Source organism: Pipistrellus kuhlii, unplaced genomic scaffold (assembly GCF_014108245.1).
Source record: "Pipistrellus kuhlii isolate mPipKuh1 unplaced genomic scaffold, mPipKuh1.p scaffold_m20_p_5, whole genome shotgun sequence".
Classification (NCBI taxonomy): domain Eukaryota; kingdom Metazoa; phylum Chordata; class Mammalia; order Chiroptera; family Vespertilionidae; genus Pipistrellus; species Pipistrellus kuhlii.
The window spans coordinates 355,546-381,593 of record NW_023425551.1 but is presented as its reverse complement, the minus strand read 5'-3'; the positions used below and the strand labels follow the sequence as shown (position 1 = coordinate 381,593).

Below are 26,048 nucleotides of genomic sequence, written 5' to 3'. Positions count from 1 at the left end.
GTAGGGCAAATACTGTATTTCCCTTTAACAATTAATGTTCAGAGGGAAAAGCTGGTGTAGTAATCATTTCCAATAATAGAAAAATAGTCTTGTCCTACGTGGTTTGGCTCAGTGGATAAAGCATCGGCCTGCGGACTGAAGGGTCCCAGGTTCAATTCCAGTCAACACATGCCCAGGTTGCAGGCTCGATCCCCAGCAAGGGCGTGCAGGATGCAGCCGATCAATAATTCTCTTATCATTGATATTTCTATATATATATATATATGTCTTTTCCTTCCTCTCTGAAATCAATAAAAAATATATTTTAGCCAAAACCGGTTTGGCTCAGTGGTAGAGAGTCGGTCTGCGGACTGAAAGGTCCCAGGTTTGATTCCAGTCAAGGGCCTGTACCTTGGTTGAGGGCACATCCCTGGTAGGGGGTGTGCAAGAGGCAGCTGGTCGATGTTTCTCCCTCATCGACGTTTCTAGCTCTCTCTCACTCTCTCTTACTCTCTGTAAAAAAATCAATAAAATATATATATATATATTTTAAAATATATATATATATATTTTTTAAAAATAGTCTCATTCCCTCCTATCCTCTCATCAAGTATAATTATAAAGATTTTTTTATCTATTCCATTTAGTCATTTTCTACAATTGTCCTAAATTTGGCCTCTGGGAGATCTTTCAAACTACAATAGCTTCTTTGTCTTTTTAAAATTTACTTTAAAAACCAAATATACAAATGGGCATGGCCAGACCATATATAAGAATAGAATTTTGACCCACAACCTGCAGCCAAGTGCCTAGGAAACCAGGCCCTTACCGCCAGTAACCTGCCCAGGAGCCAGCCTGCTATCCATCAGACTTGGAGGAAGTCAGTCTGCTATCTCTGTAACAACCCAGAAGGCTAAACAAACCCTCTATAATCATCAGCTCAAAATGGCCAGACGTGGTTACACGGACAGCTTCCCTAATCTTTGTCCCCCCTTGCAGATGAGAACCAACTGCAGAAAGCCAATCAGATGCCCTCACTGGTCACAGGGAGGCCCACCTCTGACAGCGGCCGCTGGCTCCCTGCCCCAGCCCCTGGGCACACCTGGGTCTTGCCTTCCCCTCCAAGCTCTCCCTCCCGCCAGCTTTGGAGTCTCTGCCAATCACACGCCATGGCGGCAGACTCTCGCTTCAGCAGGTTCTGGGTAAGCAGCCTTCGCCTGTCCTTTGTTTATTCCCACACTTTACTGAAGTGCAATTTACAGTTTAATTTGAAGTGTAAGTGAATCCAAGGTACTCTGGATTTACTCAGTGGGAAGTGGAATTTGGAAACCGTGATCTGATTGGCAAGTGTGTTCATTACTGTAGGTGACCAACCAACACAGTCTGCCTGGGACAGTGCTAGAATTAACGCTGTAAGGCCAACATCCGGGAACACACACACACACAACCCTGTCCCTGGCAAACTGGAACATCTGGTCAACCTCCTGCTTCTGGTTCCTTTCAGTGCACAGAACTAGGACATTTATTTTAAAAGTTATGTGCTCAAAATGCTATTTCCAATTTAAACATAGGATAGCTTTTTTCCTGAACTTTCTTGATCTTACATTTGTATCTCATTTTCTTTTACACTGAAAGTCTTGTATAACATTCAAACATTTGTGTACCCTACAATATAGTTTCAAAACCATAGCAACAATATTACTATTTTTTCTTTTTTGTTGTTGTTGTTAAATGTTTTTATTTTAGAGAGGAAAGGAGAGCTTCTTTTACAGAGATGGATACAGGATACTCTAAGGTAATTAACAGTTGACAATTTACTTGATAACAATAACAATGAGGGAATGTCTCAAGGCCATTTGTTGTGCCCTGAGTGGTCCGGGGTAAAAAGGAAGTTACAAGTTACCCAGACATCTCACAGATAGGTTATCTTAGAGGCGGGAAGGCAGAGGGGCTCAGTAAGAGTAGATCAAAGTTGATCTTTGTCAGGTGAAATATCTGGGACATGACTACCCACTATAACCTGTTTGCAGTTAGATATTAAACTTTCAAACCATCTTTTGTGGTTATTTTAGGTCTCTGAGTTTAGGTCTTCCCTGAGCTTGTCGGGTTAGCACGTGGCTCTTTTCTTTATATATATATATATATATATATATATATATATATATATATATATATATATGTATGTATGTATATATATATCTCTCTCCTTGGGTGAGGATAAAAAAATAAAAATACCTGGGGAATAATTCTTTTCTCTGTTTAATGACATAGTTACCAGTTTGACCTAGAGTTAAGTTCACTGATTTCAATTTGCTTCGGCGATGTAAAAACTCTAGTTCAAAGACCGAGAAGTCTTGCTTCTGTTTATTCCCCCCACCCTGCAGGTAACCATTGTTATTGTTCCCGGGACAGCCCTCCGGTGTTACCTGGGGCTCATTCGTCCTAATGGAGTGCACTCCGCGGCCAGGGAGGACCCACAGCCTTTCATGTGTGAGGGCCACTGCTCCTCCTTTCTGTGCAATGTCGGTCCTGTTCTCGCCCCTTTTCTCTTTGGGTTTTGGTCTTTGTCGGTGCTGAAGAGTCCTGGAAGCGGCCAACATCGTCTCCCTACCGACCTGATTGGCCGGTGAGTCCTTGGGCCATCTGGAGCTTGCTTTAATCCCATCCCTGTAAGTCTCCGCAGCCCAAGGCGCCTTCGGGGGTCAGCAGTCTGGGTAAAGCCGGATGAGAGCAGACTGGCCACAGCCCGACCTGACCCTCGGGGAGCGTTAGAGCCCGCTTCTCCTTCCCCAGCAACGCGGGCGCTCTCGTGCAGCGGACACGGTTCTGCGGGAGGTTCCAGAACCTCCTTCACCGGGCTCAGGACCACCACACCCGGGCCAGCAAGGAGCCCCCAGAGCTGCTGACAAAGGCACAGCCTCCATCTGCCAAGAGCGCTCCGCTGCGACGTCAGGTCAGCGATGAACCCTGCGGCCAGGAGGCTGCCCTCCGCGACGGCAGACAAGGGCCGGCTCCGCAGCTCTCGGACCCGCAGCCGCAGGCTGAGCGCCGCCCCGGCCCCGCCCCACCTCCGGCCTCGCCCCGGCCCCGCCCCGGGCTCGCACCTGGCCGCCGCGCGCGGAGGCTTCACGGCGCGGCCGCAGAGTGCGGGAACCGTCCAATCACGCGCCGCCTTCGCCCAGATCCCTCCGCCAGGGCCGCGCCGCAGCCGCAGGTGGCCGGCGAGCGCGTCCACCCCCCTCCCGCCGCCGGCCGCGACCCCGCCGCCCTTCCCGTGATGCCTCGCGGCTGACCTCCGACCCCGCGGCCCACCCTCCGCGCGGGCCGCCTCTCTCCCCGCCCGCCGAGCTCGCGGCGCTCCGGCCGCCGTGCGGAAGCCTCCTGAGCGCCGTCCTCCCTCAGCGCCTGGAGCCCGGGCCGGCGCCGCCCCTTCGCCTCCCCAACCCGCGGCGGGCCCGGCGGCGGCCCAGCGGTTGCGGCCGTGACGGGCGGCGACTCTCGGTGAGGGGGCGGCAGCGGGCGGGCGGCGGCGCTCACCGGCCGGGGCCGGGCCGGCGGCGGGCGGGCGGGGCGGGGAGGGGCGGGAAAGGGCGGGGCGGCGGGCGGAGCGGGAAGGGGGTTGGGCGGCGGGGCCTCACTTCCTCCCTCAGCGCCATTTTGTGGCGGCGAGACCTGCAAATAAAGAGGAGCGCGGGGGTCTCCGGGAGCGCGATCGGGCGGCCTGGGCGGCGATCCGGCAGCGCGGCCTCGGCCTATGTGACTGGCGGCGCCGGCGCGGCCTCCGCTGAGAGGTAGGTGCGGGCGGCGGGCGCGGCCGCGGGGCTCCGGGTCCCGAGGGCTGAGGCGCGGCCGCGCTCGCCGGGGAGGCGGCGCTGAGAGCCCCGAGGGCCGCTCGGCTCCGGGGCCGCCGTTAGCCGCGTCGCCTTCCCGCCCGAGGGGCCCTTCCGCGGCCTCCAGGCCATTTCACGGCCCCTCCCGCCCCCGGCCCGGCCTGAGGCGGCGGGACCGCGTCCGCCCCTTCGCAGCGCCCGCCCCGCCCCGCGGCGCCCCCTCCCGCCGCGGCCCGGCGGGGAGTTCCGCTCGGGACCGCAGTTCCCCCCGCGCGGCGCCGCGCTCCCCGGTGCACAGGCTTCCATTTTACCCGATCGGCGCGTCCGGAGTTCAGGACCACTCCAGGGAGCCGCCGGCCGACTTCCGAGAAGCCCCTGCGTCTCACTGGGGCCCGGGGTCCTTGCGAGGCCGCCAGAACCCCAAGTTCCTGTTGTGGTGATATTGAGTCGGACGCTTGGTCCCCAAGGGGCTCCGTTAAAAATCCCGAGGAGCCGTGTTTACGTGGTAAAAAGCGATTGTCTTTCGCAAGGTAGACTAGTATTCCCTGAGCACGTGACGGCCCTGCTGTACCTGGCGGGGTCCGTCCCTTGGAGGTTAGTGAGTCCCCGCGCCGGGAGGGGAGGCGCGGGGCGTCGGCTCTGGCCCCGCGGCCTGTGGTGTGGACGTGAGCGGGGCGGTAAGGACACACGTGTTTGTGTCCCGCCCGGCCGGTGGGCCTGCGGCACAGAGCCCCCTGGACAGTGTCCGGAGCGGCCAGAGCGGGTTTGCAGTGGTTCATGTGGACAGTAACGCACAGGAATCAACACTTTCTCCTCCCAGCTGTAAACTACGTCCCTCCACTCTCTATACTTAGTAGCAGGCTCGGTCATGTTCATTAATTCTGTATAGTATGTTGCTCTTGGAGGGGGAAAAAAGTGTTTTCTTGCTCCTAAAATTGTATTTTGGTAGGTCATTCAGCAAAACATGACCTAGGTAGTATTAGATTATCTCCCACTTTTTTTTTTTTTTTCCTCGAATAATTTTCTCTTACTAAACTTACCAGAGAAAAACTTTTAAGTATCCCATAATCGTATATTGGTTATTAAAGTGGTGGAGCATCAGGCTAGAATTCAGTGTTATCCTATATACTAAAAGCCTAATATGGTAAGTGTCTGGTCTGTAGGCCATTCAGCCAGTCAATGTCTAATATACTAATGATATGCTAAGGCCGCTCAACTGCTTGCTATGAGGAGACTGGCTGCCAGGGGGCAGAAGCTCTGACCAGTAGGTTAGCTTGCTGCTGGGGTCTGGTCGATTGGGACTGTGCAATGGGTCAGACATGCCCTGGAGCCTTCCTGCAGTCCCTCCCTGGCTGGCCAACCTCCCATGTCCCTCCCAAGCCCTGATAGGGCACCTTTGGGGTTCCTTGGTCTGGCCTGTGCCCTCGGGGGCTGTTGGAGAGCCAGTTTCAGATCCTGCAGGCCAGGCTGAGGGACCCCACTGGTACATGAATTCGTGCACTAGGCCTCTAGTAAATGAATGTTCTCCTCTAAATACACATTAAAGTTGTCTTTTATGTTAATGTTTTATTTGAAAGATTCACCACCAGCCTCCCTTTTTTTTCTTTTTTTTTTTTTTTTTTGTATGGCACTTAAATCATTGAGATGTGCAGCACTTTGTGAGGCAGGCAGGCAAAATTGGGGTCCCCTTTTTGCTGTTTTGGAGACTGTAGCCCAGAGAGTTAAGGATCACATGACTGAGAAGGTCCCAGAATCAAGATAAGGTGGTCTTCCTATTGCTAACTAGTACCCTTTCTGTTGCAGCACCAAGGCTGTTGCCATGTTGTGCTATTCGTTATGAGTTTCATGCTTTCTTACTGAAGTTGTGTTGGCTGGTGCTTGCCTCTCAGTTTAGAGAGAACTGAGCTGCATAACTGAGGATCATAATGCTAAGCGTCAGGAAAGTCCTGGGATTGGGGTGCTAGCCACCAGCCAACACAAACTAAGCCTCTAGTCTAGATCATAATCTATTCAATATTAAAGCGTCAAGAGTGATTGGTGGTTATGACATTCTAAACTTGAGCTATATTATCTTTATGAATTACCCACATAAATAACTAAAACCGTTACATAATTTTAAAATCATGTTTAACCAATTTTCTTAAATGTACTAATTGGCCAATTTTGAATTTTACTTATTTTGCTTTTCTGCATTTTCTAGCTATAAGCTGCTTGATCACTATTTAGGATGAGAGGTTGGGAGAATTACCCATCTTCATTAGTTACTAATTTGTCATTTCATCATCTGGGAAATGGGGACTAACTTTGAAAAGTTGTAATTATTAAATGAATGCCTCATAGCACTGAACACATACTCATTTTTTTCCCTTCAATGTTCAACTCCAAATGATATTTTGGTCATTCCATTTTTCTGATACAAGAATAGATTGTAGCCGAAACCGGTTTGGCTCAGTGGATAGAGCGTCGATCTATGTACCAAAAGGTCTCGGGTTCGATTCCGGTCAAGGGCATGTACATTGATCGCAGGCACATCCCCAGTAGGGGGTGTGCAGGAGGCAGCTGGTCGATGATTCTCTCTCATCGATGTTTCTAACTATCTCTCTCCCTTCCTCTCTGTGAAAAATCAATAAAATATATATATATATTTTTTAAAAATAGATTGTATTAAGAACCTGACATGTCCATTGTCTTTATGACTCCAGAATTGACTTTACATGATTATTGTGTGCTATCAGTTGTGCCAAAAAAATTGTATTGGGAAATAATAAATTCCTTAGCACATTTGTGCAGTGTGAAATTCAAAATTGAGAACCAGGTTCTATTTTGATTAGTTGGATGTTGATGCTTTTAAATTTTAAACTTGTAATTTGCCTTTTGTCCATTTAACTATTGTGCAATATCATGGACTCTCAAGGAAAGATTGACTTGTTAGTTAAAGATAAGGGAGGAGTTTCTAAATACTTATGCTTTGAATTCCCAGTTACATATCACATAATATGTGGAATGACCTGCGACTGATAATCAACATGTAAAATGCAAAGATTTATACCAGACCTGTATTTATCCTTGACTTATATTACAAATTTCAAATTTTATTTTTGTGAAGCAAATTCAGCCCCGCCAGTGTAGGTCAGTGGTTGAGCATTGATCTATGAACCAGGTGGTCCTGGGTCAATTTCCAGGTCAAGACACATGCCTGGGTTGAGGGCTCAATCCCCAGCAGCTGATTGGTGATTCTCATCATTGATGTTTCTATCTCTCTCCCTTTATCTCTAATATCAATGAAAATATATTTTTTTAAAAAGAAAAAATATAAATATCCTCTAAGCAGTGTGTTGTTAAAATCTACCCAGCATCAAACTTTTTAAAAGAGAATGTAAGCCAATGTTAGAAATGAAAATAACTCACTGTTTATAATTCTAAACATAGGAGATCAGCCGAGACCGGTTTGGCTCAATGGATAGAGTGTCGGCTTGGGGACTGAAGGGTCCCGGGTTCGATTCCAGTCAAGGGCATGTACCTTGGTTGTGGGCATATCCCCAGTAGAGGGTGTGCAAGCGGCAGCTGATCCATGACACTCTCTCATGGATGTTTCTAACTATCTCTCTCCCTTCCTCTCTGTACAAAATCAATAAAATATATTTTAAAAAAATAAAACAAACATCGGAGATCACCAAGAATTCTACAGTGAGGCTTAGAAACAAATATTGTTGTTGTCAACCTGTCGATTCTCCTTTGGGCTTTTCAAGAAATAGTGACTTAAGAGTCTTTGTTTTGTGTGTGTGTTTGTGTGGTTGTGTTGTTTTTTTGTTTTATGAGGAGTAAACTAGTAATTAAATGCTTATTTTGTGCCAGTTACCATGCTAATGCTAAAGTCTAATGTTTATCTTTAAAAATAGCACAATAATTTTGAGTCTTGGTGGTGGAATCATTTTTTTAAATGGGGAAACTGAGGCTCTGGGGTTATGCTGCCTTTTTTACTTTCAGTTTGTCACCCTGTTCTAGAAAAGTAGGTTTAGGAGAACTTCTCCATCATGTAAATGCCGTTAAAAACCAAATAAACATTTTAGCATATTTTTCGCTAGTTAAGTTTGCAGTTAATTTTATTTTAATAGAATAAGAAGCTGAGTGATTTTGTATTAAGAGAAGAATAAACAAAGAGACCTGGGCAAAGTATCACTTAAGTTTTATAACTAAGATTTTGAGTGGCTCTGGTGCCCAGTAACTATTGGATAGATAACAGGTAGACTACCTATCTACAGTGGTAAATTGAGCTGTTTTGTTTTCAAACTGTCACTAATAGAGCTCTCTCACAATACCTATTAATATTAAGTTCCACATATAAACTCAAAATTTTACAGGATTGTCATCTTGGTTGATTTTGGGGGAAAACTGGATTTGTTTATTTAGCTCACTTTTAAAAATTTTTTAAATTCTTTTTTGTTGAAAGTATTACATATGTCTCTTCTCCCCCCCTTACCCCCCCTTTGATACCCCCAGGGTATGCCTTCATCCCCTTACTGTCTGTGTCCATTGGTTATGTTTATTTGCATGCATAGAAGTATTTAGCTCACCTTTTATGATTTAATAGTAACAAGCAAATTCACTTGTTTGCTTAGCATATGTTTGAGTGCCTACCATGTACTGAGGCATCACCAGTGAATGAAAATTTTTTCATGGAGCTTATTTCATAACTGAGAGAAACATCCTATATAATAAAAGCCTAATAGGCTTAAGTGTCTGGTCAGCCGTTCAACCAATCAAAGTGTAATATGCTAATGATATGCTAAGGTCTTTCAACCACTTGCTATGGCATGCACTGACCACCAGGGGGGAAATGCTCTGATTGGCTCTGACTGGTAGGTTAGCTTGCTGCTGGGATCCAGCCAATCAGGACTGAGCAATATGGGCCAGACATATCTTAGAACCCTCCCCTGCTGGTCAACCTCCCATTTCCCTTCCTGGCCCTGATTGGGCACCCATGGGGGGGAGGGGGGCTCTGCCTGGCCTGCGCCCTCTCGCAATCTGAGACTCCTCAGAGTATGTTGGAGAGCTGGTTTCAGCCCTATCCTGCAGGCCAGGCTGAGGGATCCCACTGATGCACAAATTCGTGCACTTGGTCTCTAGTGAGTATATAAAATGTCGAGTTGAGCTAAGAGCAATGAAGAAAAATAACCTAAATAAAAGGGCAAGGAATCAGTATGCACTATTTTGAGTAAGATGGAAAGCCTTGAGAAAGATTTACCTAGAATAGTGACATACATAGATACTCATTTGTATACTGGTTAAAAATGGCTATAATTGTAGGTGGTTTTTGTTTGTTTGTTTTAATTAAATAGATTATTGATGTTTACCTACTATGTTTAACTCTGGACAATTGCAAGTAAAGGCCAAACTTTCTGGGTTTTAAGAAGTTACAGTATAGTGGAGTGAATGCACATTAAAGCTAAAATAGAAATAGTGAGATCTCTGTGGAAATGAACTTGGAGAGGGTTTGTTTCTCAAATGATGGGATCACTGGTCTCACATTAGCACTGAGCAGCCATCAGCTCAGAAAAAAATGATATACTCAGATTTTTGCTAGCAACATCCAATGATAAGCTTATTAAGGAGGGAAGAATTAAGCCAGTAATTTATGATGTGATCAATTTACAGTTATTTTCTAACATGTCCTGTTTCTTCATAAAGTACCTAATCTGAAAGTCAGCATTTAAGAGTATTTGACTTACAGAGTTGGGATTGTATCTAACATAAAAAATGAATACCAGTCTCAAATATTGACCATGCTGTACATTACATTTCTGTGACTTATTTCTATTGAATTAAAATTTTAAAAATCTGGAATATGTAGTGAGTATGGATAGGTAAAATAAACTATAGAGAAAGTTTATAAGGGAACATTCATTACTATACTATTATAAATGATACTTAGCAATAAGTTTAAATTAGCTTGCCTCCTTGTTAAATTTGAGTATTAGGAAGTAACCAGAAGTATTTTCAGTAAGCATATAAAGTTAATGAGAATAGTTCTTCAATCTGTCTTTTGCTACAAGAGTTAGTGAGTTTTGTATAAATTTATATAAAGAAGCATTTTGAGATACAAATTATTGTGACATGAGATTAAATGGTATAGGAATATTTTTATTAAGGTGTATATTATATGTAAACATTGTACAGTAGTGAATTATGGCAGTGATAGCTTCTACCTTAACCATAATGCTGTAAAAGAAAAGGCTTAGCAATTGGTACTGCTCTTCTGTGTCAGTTCAGCAAGATGCCTGGGATACTGCCTGAGGTCAATATCTGACTTCAGCACAAAGTTGTCACTTCTGCAAGATTTGTCTTTCATAGAGCAGTTGTAAGAATGCATTGAAGCCGAGACCGGTTTGGCTCAATGGATAGAGCGTCGGCTTGGGAACTGAAGGGACCCGGGTTCGATTCCGGTCAAGGGCATGTACCTTGGTTGCGGGCATATCCCCAGTAAGGGGTGTGCAAGAGGCAGCCGATCGATGACTCTCATTGATGTTTCTAACTCTCTATCTCTCTCCCTTCCTCTCTGTACAAAATCAATAAAATATATTTAAAAAAAAAAAAAAAAAAGAATGCATTGAAAAATTACCTCTCGCAGGGGTCCTCAAACTTTTTAAAGTGGGGGCCAGATCACGGTCCCTCAGAGAGCTGGAGGGCCGGACTATATGAACTACTAATTCCTACTGTAACACCTCGGCTGCGCTCACTGCCCAAAAAACCTGGCGGGCCGGATCAGACTCCTCTGCGGGGGCCGTAGTTTGAAGACCCCTGCTTATGGCAACATCAAAAAGAACTACTTTTTTACAACAGGGTGTTTTTAATAACCTAATAACATTTGCAATGTAATAGTAATGCTAATGCAAGATGTTAACTTGAGAGACTGAGGGTGGCGTATTCAGGAACCCTGTAATATTTTCACAACTATTCTGTAAATGCAAAACTAAAGAACCCCTAATGATTTGGTCATAATTAAGTTCACTAATAAATTGGTTTGAAAAGGATAGTATTTTTTGTTTCTACTTTCAGTGGGATAAAATCAATTGAACCTCATCTCTCTATCCCTTTTTCTAGGATTCAAGATGACCAACGAGGAACCTCTTCCCAAAAAGGTATGTTTTTCTAGCAGTTTTTAAGCATTTATATATACATACACATATATATTATCTCTAGTGTTTAATGTTCACTCCTTTGCCTATGATGATAATAGCATCATGGGTATATAATGTACTAGATATTGTATCTCATGCAGTGTATTTTTAGAATATTTTTAAATTTTGGAAAACTTATAATGTTTTTCCCTTGCTCTACTCTTAGACTTTATTATATGAACATTATACAAATGTCAGAAAATGAGATTTTTTTCACAAGCTACTATAAGTTAACTTCTTTTTTCCTAATTTAAATTTCTTTGTAATGTAAATTCATTTTTATGTTTTCCAAAAATATATACCGTATTTTTCGGACCATAAGACGCTCCAGACTGTAAGACGCACCAGTTTTTAGAGAAGGGAAATGAAGAAAAAAAGATTCTGAAACAAATAGTGTCCTAAAATATTTTATGTGCATTAAAACCCAACATCACAGTCATAAACACATGTAATCAACCCTGTAAAGTAAACAGCAGCATTTAGAACCATTTTAGAGCTGGGCAAGCACACAGAGACCACACAGAGCCAGGCAAGTAAAAAAAAATTTTTTTTTTAAGAATATGTGTAGGCTATATTTGGACCATAAGACGCAGGGACTTTCCCCCCCCACTTCTTGGGGGGGGGGTGTGTCTTATGGTCCGAAAAATACGGTAGTTCTTAGGTTTTACCTTTTCCTCTAATCTCATTATTGCCCTGTTCTGTATTCCAATTAGTTCACTATAGTCACTATTTTACACACACACACACACACACACACACACACACACAGAGTTACAAAGAATTAATAAAATCTGCCGAAATCGGTTTGGCTCAGTGGATAGAGCGTCGGCCTGCGGACTGAAAGGTCCCAGGTTCGATTCCGATCAAGGGCATGTACCTTGGTTGCGGGCACATCCCCACTAGGGGGTGTGCAAGAGGCAGCTGATCGATGATTCTCTCTCATCGATGTTTCTAACTCTATCCCTCTCTTGTCCTCTCTGTAAAAAATCAATAAAATATTAAAAAAAGAATAAAATCTTAGACATTTCTCGTAGCAATATTTTTTGTGACAAGGGAGACAAAAGAAAAAAAATAGGGCTACATCAAACTAAAAAGATTTTACACAGCAAAGGAAACCATCAGCAAAGTGAAAAGACAACCCACCTTATGGGAAAATATATTCACTAATACATCTGATAAGGGGTTAATATACAAAATTTATAAAGAACTTATTAAACTCAATACAAAAAAATTGTTTTTAATGACTATAAAACCTGAATAGACACTTCTTTAAATAGGACATTAAGATATTCTATAGACAGCAGAAACGTCTGGCCATTTTGAGCTGATGATTATAGAGGGTTGGTTTAGCCTTCTGGGTTGTTACAGAGATAGCAGACGGACTTCCTCCAAGTCTGATGGATAGCAGGCTGGCTCCTGGGGTGGTTTCCTAGGCACTTTGCTGCAGGTTGTGGGTCAAAATTCTATTTTTATATATGGTCTGGCCATGCCCATTTGTACATTTGTTTGTTTGTTTGTTTTAAGTAAGTTTTAAAAAGTCAAAGATCTGCCGAAGCTGGTTTGGCTCAGTCTGCAGACTGGGGGTTCCCAGGTTCAATTCTGGTCGGCGGCGTGTGCATTGGATGTGGGCACATCCCTGGTAGGGAGTGTGCAGGGGGGCAGCTAGTTGATGTTTCTCTCTGATGTTTCTAGCTCTCTCTCCCTTTCTCTCTGTAAAAAAATCAATAAGATATATTTTTTTAAAAAGACAAAGATCTCCCAGAGGCCAAATTTAGGGCAATTGTACCAAATGACTAAATGGAATAGATTAAAAAAAAAAAAAAAAGTCTATATAGTTATACTTGAGGGGATGGGGGGAAAGGAGACTATTTTTCTATGATTGGAAATAACTACTACACCAGCTTTTCCTTCTGAACATTAATTGTTAAAGGGAAATACAGTATTTGCCCTACCTTTACAATAGAGTGTTAGCAAATGTAGTCTAAATGGTGTAGTTAGAACATGACTATTAGACAAATCTGAAAGAAATAATTGATTTAAGCAAGGATTATCCATGAACTTAAAAATATCTAGCCAGTTTGGCTCAGTGGATAGAGTGTTGGCCTGAGGATTGAAGGGTCCCAGGTTTGATTCCGGTCAAGGGCATGTGCATTGGTTGCGGGCACATCCCCGGTGGGGGGGGTGCAAGAGGCAGCTGGTCGATGTTTCTCTCTCATCGACGTTTCTAGCTCTCTATCTCTCTCCCTTCTTTGTAAAAAATCAATAAAATATTTTTTTTTTCTAAAGAATACAAATGTTAGGTTGTCTAGCATATCTATTTTTAGTTTTAAAAGGAACCACCAAACTTTTTCAGAGCAGCCATACCATTTTACATTCTCACCAGCAATCTTATTTTGCATCTTTACCTACCATTTTGAGTTATTACCACAATCTTTCATTTAGCCATTTTAATAAGTGTGTAATGATAGCTCATTAGGATTTTAATTTGAATGTCCCTAAAAATGATGTGCATCCTATATAATAAAGAGGTAATATGCTAATTGACCATCATTCCCAACACAAGATGGGCAGTTGGGAGGGTACCAGGCCTGTAACAGGAGAGTAGTTGGAGGCCACCAGGCCTGCAGGGGAGGGCAATTGGGGGTGATTAGGCCTGTACGGGAGGACAGTTAGGATGACCAGGCCAACAGGGGAGTGGTTAGGGAGTGATCAGGCTGGCAGGCAGGTGAGTGGTTGGGAACCAGCAATCTTGGATTGTGAGAGGGATTTCTGACTGCCCATTGAGGCCTGATCCTGGTGGTCCTAGCTTGGAGAGGGAGGGTGCAGGCTGAGCTGAGGGACACCGCCACCCCTGTGCATGAATTTCGTGCACCAGGCCTCTAATATTTATTTATTTACTTATTTATTTATATACACATACATACACACACACACTATATATATATATATATATATATAATGTGTGCATGGTTGAATATATATATAAAGTTAATACACAAAGTGTCCCCTCAGGAATTCAACCATGAGTTCAATAGCTCACTATGACATGTGCGGCCCCTGATCGCCAGCCAGGCCTAGGGACCCTGCCTATGCATGAATTTCATGCATCAGGCCACTAGTTTTATAATAGTTTACTTTTTTTTTTTTAATATATTTTATTCATTTTTTACAGAGAGGAAAGGAGAGAGATAGCCAGAAATGTTGACCAGCTGCCTCTTGCACAACCCCTACCAGGGATATTCCCGCAGCCGATGTACATGCCTCTTGACCGGAATCGTACCTGGGACCCTTCAGTCCGACGTTCTACCACGGAGCCAAACCGGCTTCAGCTAAAATAGTTCACTTCTTAAAACTTTCCAATAGAATAAGAGTTGTGTGGGAGTTTTTTGTTTTTTTTAAGTACGGTATATACTGAACCATTCTAAGTATCAGGCTTGGAGATGTTTTGTGTCTCAGTATTGGGCTCCTTTTGGAAGGGCTTTATATGTCTTAGAGATAAAGGGATTCCTATTAGAAATCAGTGCTTGAGGCATTAGAAGTTATCCTGTCTTCATAAAATATGAAAGTGTAAGCACCAGTGGTATGTACATTTAAAATTTTTGGGAAAGCATCCAATTCATATTTTAATTCTCTTTATAGGTTCGACTGAGTGAGACAGACTTCAAAGTTATGGCACGAGATGAGTTAATTTTAAGGTAAGTATTCTTTATAGAAATATGAAAGTATTTTTATAGAACATTATATTGTAAGTCTATACTATAAAGTTTTTGTGTGTTGGGTATTCCTTTATTTTTAATGTGCATACATCTTCAAATCATGTAATGTACTACTGAAATGTGTTTTTTATGGCCTGTTTCTTTATCATATAATTGAGGAGAGCATAACATTTTTAAAGATCTAAAGCAGTAGGTTGGGTTAGACTAATAGGTAACCTGAATTTTTTTCCTTGCAAAAATTGGTTTAGTTTAGTTATTCCTTTTCTGTGAAAAAATTATAATCGTAAAGGATATGTTTTCAGTTATGGGAGAAATACATTATTTACTGATAAAGGCAAGTTACTCTTATAAGGAACCTTGGTCAGCTCAGTTAACTCTTTATATGCTTCATTTTCTCAACTTGGAGTTAAAGGAGTTGGATTAAATTACTTTTAACAGTTACTTCTAGCTCTAATTTCCTGAAATTTATCTTGTGGTTGTTTTGCAAAAATAGATTTGAGAACCAAAACCGGTTTGCTCAGTGGATAGAGCGTCGGCCTGTGGACTAAAAGGTCCTGGGTTCGATTCCGGTCAAGGGCATGTACCTTAGTTGCTGGCACATTCCCAGTAGGGGGTGTGCAAGAGGCAGCTGATCAATGATTCTCTCTCATCGATGTTTCTAACACACTATCCCTCTCTCTTTCTCTCTGTAAAAAAATCAATAAAATATATATTTTTTAAAATAGATTTGAGAAATTCAGCATTACAATATTCATTCTTTTAAATGCAAGAAATCAGAAAAAGCTGGTTTGGCTCAGTGGATAGAACATCTGCCTGCAGACTGAAGGGTCCCAGGTTCAAGTGTGGCCAAGGTCACATGCCTGGGTTGCAGGCTAGATCCCCAGTAGAGGGCGTGCAAGAGGCAGCTGATCAATGATTCCTTCCCATCATTAATGTTTCTCTCTATACCTCTCCCTTTCTGAAGTCAATAAAGATATATATTTTTTTAATCAGAAAAAGAATCATAGGTTTTTATTTTATAACTTAAATATATTCTTTCTGTATTTTATTACACCATGGTTGATAAGTTTTTTACATGGCATTTTTAGGTAAAAATAAAATGGATACTTTTCAGGGTCATTGAACTTTCTCTAGAACGTTCACAGAATTTTTACTTGAACTAAGTAAACAGGCTAGAGTAGAGGAGACAAGAGATGTTTTGTAAATAGACACATGACTCGTTCCATGGTTTCCTAGAGTCTGATAATTTTGTTATACTTTGTTGAGGACTTCCTTTTATCTTCCTTTGCATAATCTCATGCATAGAACAGTTTTTCCATTGCATATCCTTTCTTTTCCTCCACGTAAAATTTGAACCCTTAGTATTCTAAAACACTCTTGTCCTCCCCTGCTGAGGTAGGCACTTGCTTATGATATACTGCCACTCACCTGCTGTTCTCTGTACCTCTGATATGAGACAGTCCTTGCCTTTTATCCTTTCTTAGATAATTCCTCTGGTTAGTATATATAGTCTTTTTATTGATTTAATTGAGTGTGTATGTGTAGGGGGATTATTCTTGAGGTCAGATTAACTTTCTTTAGGGAATTCTCTCATTTATGACTTAAGTGAGTTTTTCCTTCATTAATTCTCTTGGTAATTTTAAATCAACTGCTGCTTATTTAACTAGTCTGTGCTTTTTGGCTTCTTGATAAGGATGTCTTTGTTGATTTTTCTTAATGTTTTTTTTTTCTTCTAAAACAAATAGTTCTTATATTGCCTCTGCAACAGACCTTTATTGATCCCCCAACATTGAATGCATTTGGTTTGTGTCCTAGATTGTCTTTGCCATAAAAATAACATGCTCTTGGCTGAACAGTAGTCTATAGATGGAAGGTAGATTAGCTTGGTTTTTTGGGGTGTTGTTGTTATTGTGTTGTAATAGTAAATCTTATAGCTGACTTGTCAAAGTTTTTAAGATTTTGCCAAAACCGGTTTGGCTCAGTGGATAGAGCTTCGGTCTGCGGACTGAAAGGTCCCAGGTTCAATTCCGGTCAAGGGCATGTACGTTGGTTGTTGGTTGTGGGTACATCCCCAGTAGGGGGTGTGCAAAAGGCAGCTGGTCGATGTTTCTCTCTCATCGATGTTTCTAGCTCTCTATCCCTCTCCCTTCCCCTCTGTAAAAAAATCAATAAAATATAGTTTTCAAAAAAAGTTTTTAAGATTTTAAAAAGATTTTCTAAGATTAAGTTTTGATTAGCTTCAACTAAAGAGTGGCTTGAAAACATAGCTCTTCAGTAAGCAAGACAGTGATATTCAGGGCAAGTCACGCTTGCATTAGCAGGTGCTTAAACATATGACCAAGAAACGCTTTGTTGTTATGTGTAATCATTGCAAGAGTAGCTAATATAGCCTATGTTTTATGTATAGGGAATATTATGAGGCAGAAAAGCCTTCTCATGCTCTGACAGTATATGGCATTTATGCAAGTTGATAACAACTTTACAAATAGACTTGAAAAATATTATGTTCTCTCCCCCTTTTTTTAAAAGTAAAAATAAATATTTTTGAAAGAGTCACATGCCTTTTTCACAAAAGAGCCAAGATAACCTGCAGTCTCTTATAATTAGACTTATTTTATGCTAGAGGCCCAGTGCACAAATTTGTGCTCCAGTGGGGTCCCTTGGCCTGGCCTGTGGGATTGAGCCAAAACCAGCTCTCTGACATCCTCCGAGGGGTCCCTGATTGCAACAGGGTGAAGGCCAGGCTGAGGGACCCCACTGGTGCATGATTGGGGCTGGGGAGGGAATGTACGAGGACTCCAGGGCATGTCTGGCTCATCTCTCTCAGTCCCAATCTGCTGGTCCCCAGAAGTAAGCTAGCCTACCTGTTGGAGCGTCTGCTCCCTCATAGTCATGTGATAGCGAGCAGTTCAGTGGCTTTCGCATGCCATTAGGATATTATGCTTTGATTGGTTGAACGGACAGCCAGACACTTTGCATATTAGATTTTTTTTTTTAATATATTGATTTTGTACAGAGAGGAAGGGAGAGAGATAGAGAGCTAGAAACATTGATGAGAGTCATCGAACAGCCACCTCCTGCACACACCCCCACTGGGGATATGCCCGCAACCAAGGCACATGCCCTTGACCAGAATCGAACCCGGGTCCCTTCAGTCCCCAAGCCGACGCTCTATCCACTGAGCCAAACCGGTTTCGGCTACATATTAGATTTTTATTATATCGGGGATGCCTTTTGTTTGCGGTAGAAAGCGTATCTGAAAGTAGTAGTAGATTTTTTACTCAGCTTCCATTATGCAGGCATTGAGCTGAACATCAGTGATACAGAGTCCTATATGGTGTGTGATCTGACCCAGAGAAGCACACTTACTTGGTGCTCTCAGGAGAAAACACTTTTCTCTGTGTTTCCTTTTATCTATTAAGGGGAGAAGGAATAATGAAGTGACTGATTGATTATTGGTTAAACTAGATTTATAATTATCTCAAAATGAAGAGACCTTAAAAATTGCAGTGGAATTCTTGGTGTTAAATTTATAAGTTTACAGATTTTGTTTGTTTTAGTTTTTTAATAAATTTCAACTTAACAACTAACACGAGTTTATTTTTGTGCTAGATGGAAGCAGTATGAAGCATATGTGCAAGCTTTGGAGGGCAAGTACACAGATCTGAACTGTAAGTCTGAGTTGTAGCTTCCTAAAGACCATATGAATATCTCTTTTTAGATTGTTACCGACATTCAGGATAATTGATTTTGCTAAGCAAATGTAATTTTTATTCAAACTTTAAAGAACTCTGGGCTCTATAACGGGTGCTAGGAAATAAGTGAGTGACGACAGATGATCTCTCTTCTTGGGGAGTTCCCAGTCATTGGGGAAGACTGACATGCAATAATATACTATCATGACTATTTTACCAGAATTATGTACAAAATTCTAAGAGAATATGGATAGGGAAACTCACAACTACTTGCCACTTTCCTAGATTTGTCCCTAACCCCTTCCATGGAGGAATTTGAATTAAAGCATGAGTTATTAGTCTAAAATGTATATACAAACAACTAGTAATAAATTTATTTAAATTGTAACTTAATTGTTACTTAGATTGTAAAAATAGGATATTGGTATATTTTTCAAAATCTGCTAAAAAATACCGTATTTTTCGGACCATAAGACGCACTTTTTTCCCCCCAGAAGTGTGGGGGGAAAGTCCCTGCGTCTTATGGTCCAAATATAGCCTACACATATACTTTTTAAAAAAAGTTTTTTTACTTGCCCGGCTCTGTGTGGTCTCTGTGTGCTTGCCCGGCTCTAAAATGGTTCTAAATGCTGCTGTTTACTTTACAGTAGGGGTGTCGAACTCAATCAGAGAAGGGGCCAAAATCTAAAATCCAGCCTAAATCGCGGGCCGAATGGTTTACTGAACAGTCATAAACTGTCATTGTGATGGAAACGCAGCGGAGTGCAGTGATGACAGCGCGGTGCGGGCCACATTGCAAGGCCTGGCGGGACGGATTTGGCCCGCGGGCCTTGTGTTTGACACATGTGCTTTACAGGGTTGATTACATGTGTTTATGACTGTGATGTTGGGTTTTAATGCACATAAAATATTTTAGGACACTATTTGTTTCAGAATCTTTTTTTCTTCATTTCCCTTCTCTAAAAACTGGTGCATCTTATGGTCCGGAGCGTCTTATGGTCCGAAAAATACGGTACCAACAAAGTTTGTAATATCGAACATTTTTAGTCTGTCACTTTTCATTGAGAGTAACATACTATTTATGAGTACAGAAACCAATATTATGCCCAATTGGTATGGCTCAGTGGTTGAATGTCAACCCATGAACTAAGAGATCACTGTCTGAATACATACCCAGGTATCGGGGTTGATCCCCAGTAGGAGACTTACAGGAGGTAGCCATTCAATGATTCTTTCTCATCATATTAATGTTTCTTTCTCCTCCCTTCCTGTCTCTCTAAAATCTATTTAAAAATATTAAAAAGAAAAAAACTAATATTGTTTTCCAAGCCCAGAAAGTTTAGTATCCTAAAATTTCAGTTATGTTAAAACTATTTTATAATCCATAGACGTTATGAACATTATGAAAACTTAATATAATAATTGTCCATGCATTTATAAACATGTTTGTTATATCAAATAGGTTAAAATCAATCCTAACTAGGGCTCTGTGAATAATGTATAATATAAGCAGATGCAAATAATGAAGTTTCCTGTGTTAAGTTAAAACAGCTTAGACTGTAACAATGTAATTCCATCTAATATTAGATGGCTTTGGACCACACTATCACACCATTGCCTTCTTAAAAAGCACTTTTGTGCTTGGGAATGAGCTTCCTTGTTCTCAAAGGAGTTAAGAGAGAAACTAAAGACTTGATGAATTTTTTTACCCTGGTTTTTATTATCCTTGACAAAGGCAGTCACAACTTTCATTTCATTAGTTCTGTTTGGTTTTGAAATTGTATTTTATAATGTTCTGAAAAATATTTTTTTTAAATTATCAGCTAATGATGTAACTGGCTTAAGGGAGTCAGAAGAAAAACTAAAGCAGCAACAGCAAGAGTCTGCACGAAGGGAAAACATCCTCGTAATGCGACTAGCAACCAAGGAGCAAGAGATGCAAGAGTGTACTGTAAGTGTTTCAAATGTTTCAACTCTTTGAGGAATTGGTTTTTAGTCCACATTACATGTGTTAATTAGTATTCAGCTAATTGTATATACTTAATAATTATAAATTTATAAATAAAAATTATTATATAAATTTATAAATAAAAATAGATATGTTTTGAGATATAAATAGCTAGATGTAAATTTTCAGTAGACAGCCTATCATCATTGGATTTAAGATTAGGTTTTGTGCTCTGGCCAGGTAGCTCGTCAACATTGGCTAGAGCGTCATCCCAATACATGCATTTCTTCCCCGCTCGGCACACATACAAGAATCAACCAGTGGCCCAGTTGAAGTGACTCAGTGGTTGGGCATGTTCTGTGAATCAGAAGGTCATGATTTGATTCCCAGTCAGGGTACAGGCTTGTTCCCCAAGGGGGCATGCAGGAGGCAGCCAATCCATGATTCTTTTTCATCACTTATGTTTCTCGCTCCCTTCCTCCCTGAAATCAGTAAAAATGTATATCTTTTTTAAAAGAATCAACCATCTGATTAGTTTCTTCTCTGTGCTCTTTACCCCTAAATGTGTGGACTATTTTTCTTAGTATCAGCAACTTAAACCACATTTTTTTTTATTAAGCTTTCATTTGTATCATGTCTACATAGATCTAAAATGTAATGACATATTTGATGGTTTAGTTGTGGTTCAATTTAGATTCAATTTTATGCTGTCTTCCACAGTATTAGCCTTTTTTTTAATTTGATGTTAGTATATTTAAGTTATACTAAGTAGAGGAGCTCTGTCACTGTTTCTGATTTTAAAACCTGAACTTTTCTTGAATCATTTTGTGTAATCTCCACTCGACACATTTATAAAAATCTAATATATGCTCTAACCAATTTAGCTCAGTGGATAGAGCATCGGCCTGCGGACCCCAGGGTCCCTGGTTTGATTCCTGTCAAGGGTATGAACCTTGGTTGCTGGCATATACCCAGTAGGGAGTGTGCAGGAGGCAGCTGATTGATGTTTCGCTCTTTAAATCTAATTTTTAGGCAATATTCTGTTCACTGGGGACTAATGTTGGGACACAGTTCTATTCCTGTTTCTTCTCTTTTTTTCTTTTCTTTTTTTTTAAATATATTTTATTGATTTTTTTTACAGAGAGGAGAGAGGGAGAGCTAGAAACGTCGATGAGAGAGAAACATCGACCAGCTGCCTCCTGCACACCCCCCACTGGAGATGTGCCCGCAACCAATGTACATGCCCTTGACCAGAATCTAACCTGGGACCCTTCAGTCCGCAGACCGACGCTCTACCACTGAGCCAAACCGGTTTTGGCTCTTCTCTCATTCTTTTACTTCCTATGCAGACTGTCTACATTTCCACAAAAGTCTCTTGTCCCTCTTTCTTGACTTTTTCAAAATGATTCTTCACTTGTCACTTTGCTTAAGAAAACAGTAGCCTTTGTCATTTTCTCTACCTTCTCATCACTTTTTCTCCTTTTGTTTCCATCTTCACTACCACTGATCCCCGCACTCCCCCCATAAGGTCACTGACTAATGCATTAATAAATTCTCTTTTTTTCAGTACTCACATATCTTCACTTTCTATATTTTCAACTATTAACCATTCTCATCTTTGGCCATTGGTTCCAAGAAATCTCACCAATAGTTTGAATGTTATTGTTTTTCTTCCTATGTAACACCCATCCCTCCAACAAAAAATTTTTTTCTCTTATGATTTTCATGTCTAATGGCATGGGCAGTGCATCTCAGTAGCCCAGTCTCAAAACCATTTAATCCAGGGGTCTTCAAACTACGGCCCACAGGCCACATGCGGCCCGCAGAGGAGTCTGATCCGGCCCGCCAGGTTTTTTGGGCAGTGAGCGCAGCCGAGGTGTTACAGTAGGAATTAGTAGTTCATATAGTCCGGCCCTCCAGCTCTCTGAGGGACCGTGATCTGGCCCCCACTTTAAAAGGTTTGAGGACCCCTGATTCCTTTTTTCTGATAGTTAGGATTCTAGATTCTACCATTTACTCATTTAATAGTGTTAGTTCTTCCTGTTTGCATGGCATTGTGTTAAGATGCTTATGCATGCAAAGGATGAATCTTACCTCCCAGGGCTAATACCTATAGATGGGTAAGAATGGATAGTTGTGTGTTTTGAACTGTCTCTTCTGGAGTCCTCTTTTTTTTTTTTTTTTTTTTTTTTTTTTTTTTTTAATATATATTTTATTGATTTTTTTTTAGAGAGGAGGAGAGAGGGATAAGAGAGCTAGAAACGTCGACGAGAGAGAAACATCGACCAGCTGCCTCTTGCACACCCCCTACCAAGGATGTGCCCGCAACCAATGTACATGCCCTTGATCGGAATCGAACCTGGGACCTTTCAGTCCGCAAACCAACGCTCTACCACTGAGCCAAACCGGTTTCGGCTGGAGTCCTCCTCTTGTTATCCTAGTTCAGGTACATCTCACTGCTTGCTTTAGGCCAGCAGACGCCAACCTTTCGGACCTTGCATACCACCAGTGGTCCTCGGACCACCGTTTGGCGACCACTGCTTTAGACAATATGTGCTACTGACTCATCTTTGTGATTCTTCAGCTATTATATATACACTGGCAGTTGAACGTATCATGTCTGATCAAGCCTTTGTTGATGCCACATCAATCTTTTGTCTTTTCAACCTAGATTTTAAGGTTATCTTGACTAGAATCTAACCTTCCCAGCCACATTTTTTACAGCTTTCCCCTGCACGGGCCTGCTGAGCAACTCACACCTGTGTTCTTTTGGTTAGAATACAGAGGGAAGTTTTACAGAAAAGGCAGCAGGAACAAAAAGAGGGAAAGGTCAAGGTTAATGTGGCAGATGCAGTTCACTGTGTACATCTAAATAGCAACTATGTTGGTGTTGGAGAGGCAGTGTTTTCTTTCGTGGTAGTAGTATTGATATGTACTGTATGGCATGCTTTATTCCTATTAAATTGTCTTAGCAACTGGCCTTACATTGAATAAATAGTTGTATTTTCTTGTTTAAAATTAGTTACTTAAGCCCTAGCCAGTTTGGCTAAGTGGATAGAGCGTTGGTCTGCAGACTAAAGGGTCCTGGGATTGATTTTGGTCAAGAGCACATTGTCCGGATTACAGGCTTGATCCCAGTAGGGACCATGCAGGAGGCAACCGATCAATGATTCTCTCTCATCATTGATGTTTCTATCACTCTTCCTCATCCTTCCTCTACAAAATTAATTTAAAAAATTTTTTTAATGAGTTACTAAATCTCTTTGAGTTAAGTAAAATTTAGTTCTGGTAGCTCAATGAAATAGTAATTAAATGTATCCCAAATCCATTCAGTATATTTTTGACTTTTACTAAATTTATTATAGAAATTAGCTACTTATGAAATGTTAACCTAGATCTTATTTAAGCTTTAGTGTGGAGCAAGATCTTGAACCATATCTTCTTTGGGTGTGAAGCAAGTGATGTATTTAAAGCCAATAAACTGTATTTCATGTTTTAAAAAGGTATTTTTAAGGTGATAGTAAAAAGTACACCTGAGAGAAAAGGAAGGTTTCGTGTGTGAGTAGGGGAGTTCTGCTGTGGTAGGAAAAGCCCTCGGTCGGGATCAGGAGGCTTGAGAGCTACAATTCTGGTCCCAGTTCCAGCACTGAAATAACTGTATTCGTGGACACTTGGTTTATTTAATTTCTCAGAAGTAAGCAGTTTGGACTAGGTCAGTCACCTTCCAGATTTGAATTCTGTGATTCAAATCTACTCCAAAGGGACAAAATAATCATAGAATTTCTTTTGGCTTAAAATGCTGTTTATAAAGTAATGCCAACTCATGTAAATATAAATACTACATGTTTTTTAATCTAGAAATGCAAGTGTGTAACTCCCAAGCCACAAATTTGAGTAAAGTACTATAATGTTATATAATTAATATTTTAAACTTGGCTTTTTTTCCAGTGATTGCTAGAATTTTTAATAAATATAATAGATTTTCTTTCTTTTTTTTTGTATTGTTTTGGTTGCAAAGTAAGATGTAGCCTCTTTATTTAAAGGTTCCAAATATGGAAATGCAATCAAATGGCCTTAATTCCTTAAATATCCTTAATTTAAAGATAACCTTAAATAGTTGTTTTTAATTTTTACTTTAGAGGATTTTAAGATCAAGAGGGAGTGTTTTAATAAGCAAGTTGGCAAATACAGCGAATGAAATGGATTTTAGCCCACCTTCTTATGTCTGTCTCCTTTGATTTGGCAGTAACTGTTTCTTTTGCTTTGCACAGACTCAAATCCAGTACCTCAAGCAAGTCCAGCAGCCCAGTGTCGCCCAACTGAGATCAACAATGGTGGACCCCGCGATCAACTTGTTTTTCCTAAAAATGAAAGGTGAACTGGAACAGACTAAAGACAAACTGGAACAAGCCCAAAATGAACTGAGTGCCTGGAAGTTTACGCCTGATAGGTAAACAAATCATACTCCCCAGTCAAGACTTCCCTGACAGTCCCACTGCGAGAAAGCTGTGGTGAGACAGCCAAGTACTCGTTTCCACACCAAGACTCAGACTTTTTGAGCCAAAAAAGCCACATTTCTTATACTATCCAGCTTGTAATGGCTAATGTAAAACTTACCAGATGACCCTTGTGTTTCAGCTTTTTTCTCTTCCCCCTCCCCTTGCTTCAGAGGCCTGATGGCGTCGGACTATTCCGAAGAAGTGGCCACCTTCGAAAAATTCCCCTTCTAGGACATGTAGACACTTGAGAAATGTTTCTGTTTGAAGAAAATAGAGGGAGAAACAGAAGTCTTAAGTCTGTGGCACACTGTGTCTTCAGACAGTTTGGAGGAATGAAAACCTAGAGATTTAAAATCATGAATTGAACATGTAAAATTCCAGTAAAATGTAAAATGGAATATGCATCGCTCTTAACCTTGAGCATAGTGACTTAGAGACACTGTATATCAGTTTTGCCTATAAGACTGTGGACTTCATGATTGTTGTTGAACTTCTTGGTCAAAACTTAAATGAGGTGAATTTTGCATTTCAAGGGTTTACTTGCTAAGAAACTACTTAATAGAGATCAGTACAAGTAGTTCATATATTTGACCATTTTGTTTGGCGCTCTCTATTGATTGAGCCTGAAATCAATGTGGTTTGAATCAATGGTCTGTTCTTTGAATGGCTGCTAATACTGTAGATAATCTGAGGACTGTACAAACATGAAGGTGTGGTATCAAACTTCAGATTTAAACTGTTTGAAGCATTATAAACATTCATTTCACAACTAGATTGTATAAGGATATTGGCTGTGATGAGACTCACTGCATTATTTTTTAGTAGTGAAATTTATTAAATCCCCATTTCATTCAACAGGCACATGTTGAAAGAGCTTTGTCATTGGTGTTAATGGGGGAATGTGTTCCTTCATTGTATTTTGGGCCTTTTGTATCGCACTCTTGATATTAAATTAAATGTGCCTTTAATAGTTGTTTTTTTAAAGTTCAAGGAATACTATGATAATTTTGTTGTAATTTTAACATTTTGATTTTGGGGTCTGTGGAGAGCAGATTGATTTTGGGGAAGTGTTGCTGTGCTCTCGAAGGAAAGGAAAGGCTGCCTCTGTTCCAGCTGGTACCAAAAGAGACAAGGAGACTTGACACTTGTTACTTTTTGATGCCTTGTCCCAGGATATTGAAGTAGAAATTCCTGTGGGACAGC

The 26,048-nt window shown here is 41.2% G+C and overlaps 1 protein-coding gene across 3 annotated transcripts in view; it reads left to right on the top strand.

The window, feature by feature from the left end:
* Positions 1 to 3,300: 3,300 nt before the first annotated feature.
* Positions 3,301 to 26,048, top strand: part of LOC118705891 (WT1 associated protein) — a 30,341-nt gene continuing 7,593 nt past the window's right edge. The window contains exons 1-7 of one of the 3 annotated variants that reach the window (XM_036415018.2): positions 3,610 to 3,770; positions 10,911 to 10,948; positions 14,627 to 14,682; positions 18,316 to 18,374; positions 20,222 to 20,349; positions 24,618 to 24,796; positions 25,016 to 25,813. In XM_036415018.2, coding sequence (XP_036270911.1) covers positions 10,919 to 10,948; positions 14,627 to 14,682; positions 18,316 to 18,374; positions 20,222 to 20,349; positions 24,618 to 24,796; positions 25,016 to 25,076 — 513 coding nt within the window. In that variant the 5' untranslated portion in view covers positions 3,610 to 3,770; positions 10,911 to 10,918 and the 3' untranslated portion in view covers positions 25,077 to 25,813. Of the gene's footprint in view, positions 3,481 to 3,609; positions 3,771 to 10,910; positions 10,949 to 14,626; positions 14,683 to 18,315; positions 18,375 to 20,221; positions 20,350 to 24,617; positions 24,797 to 25,015; positions 25,814 to 26,048 lie in introns of those variants that run through there. The other 2 variants (XM_036415017.2, XM_036415015.2) reach the window with 2 other exon arrangements.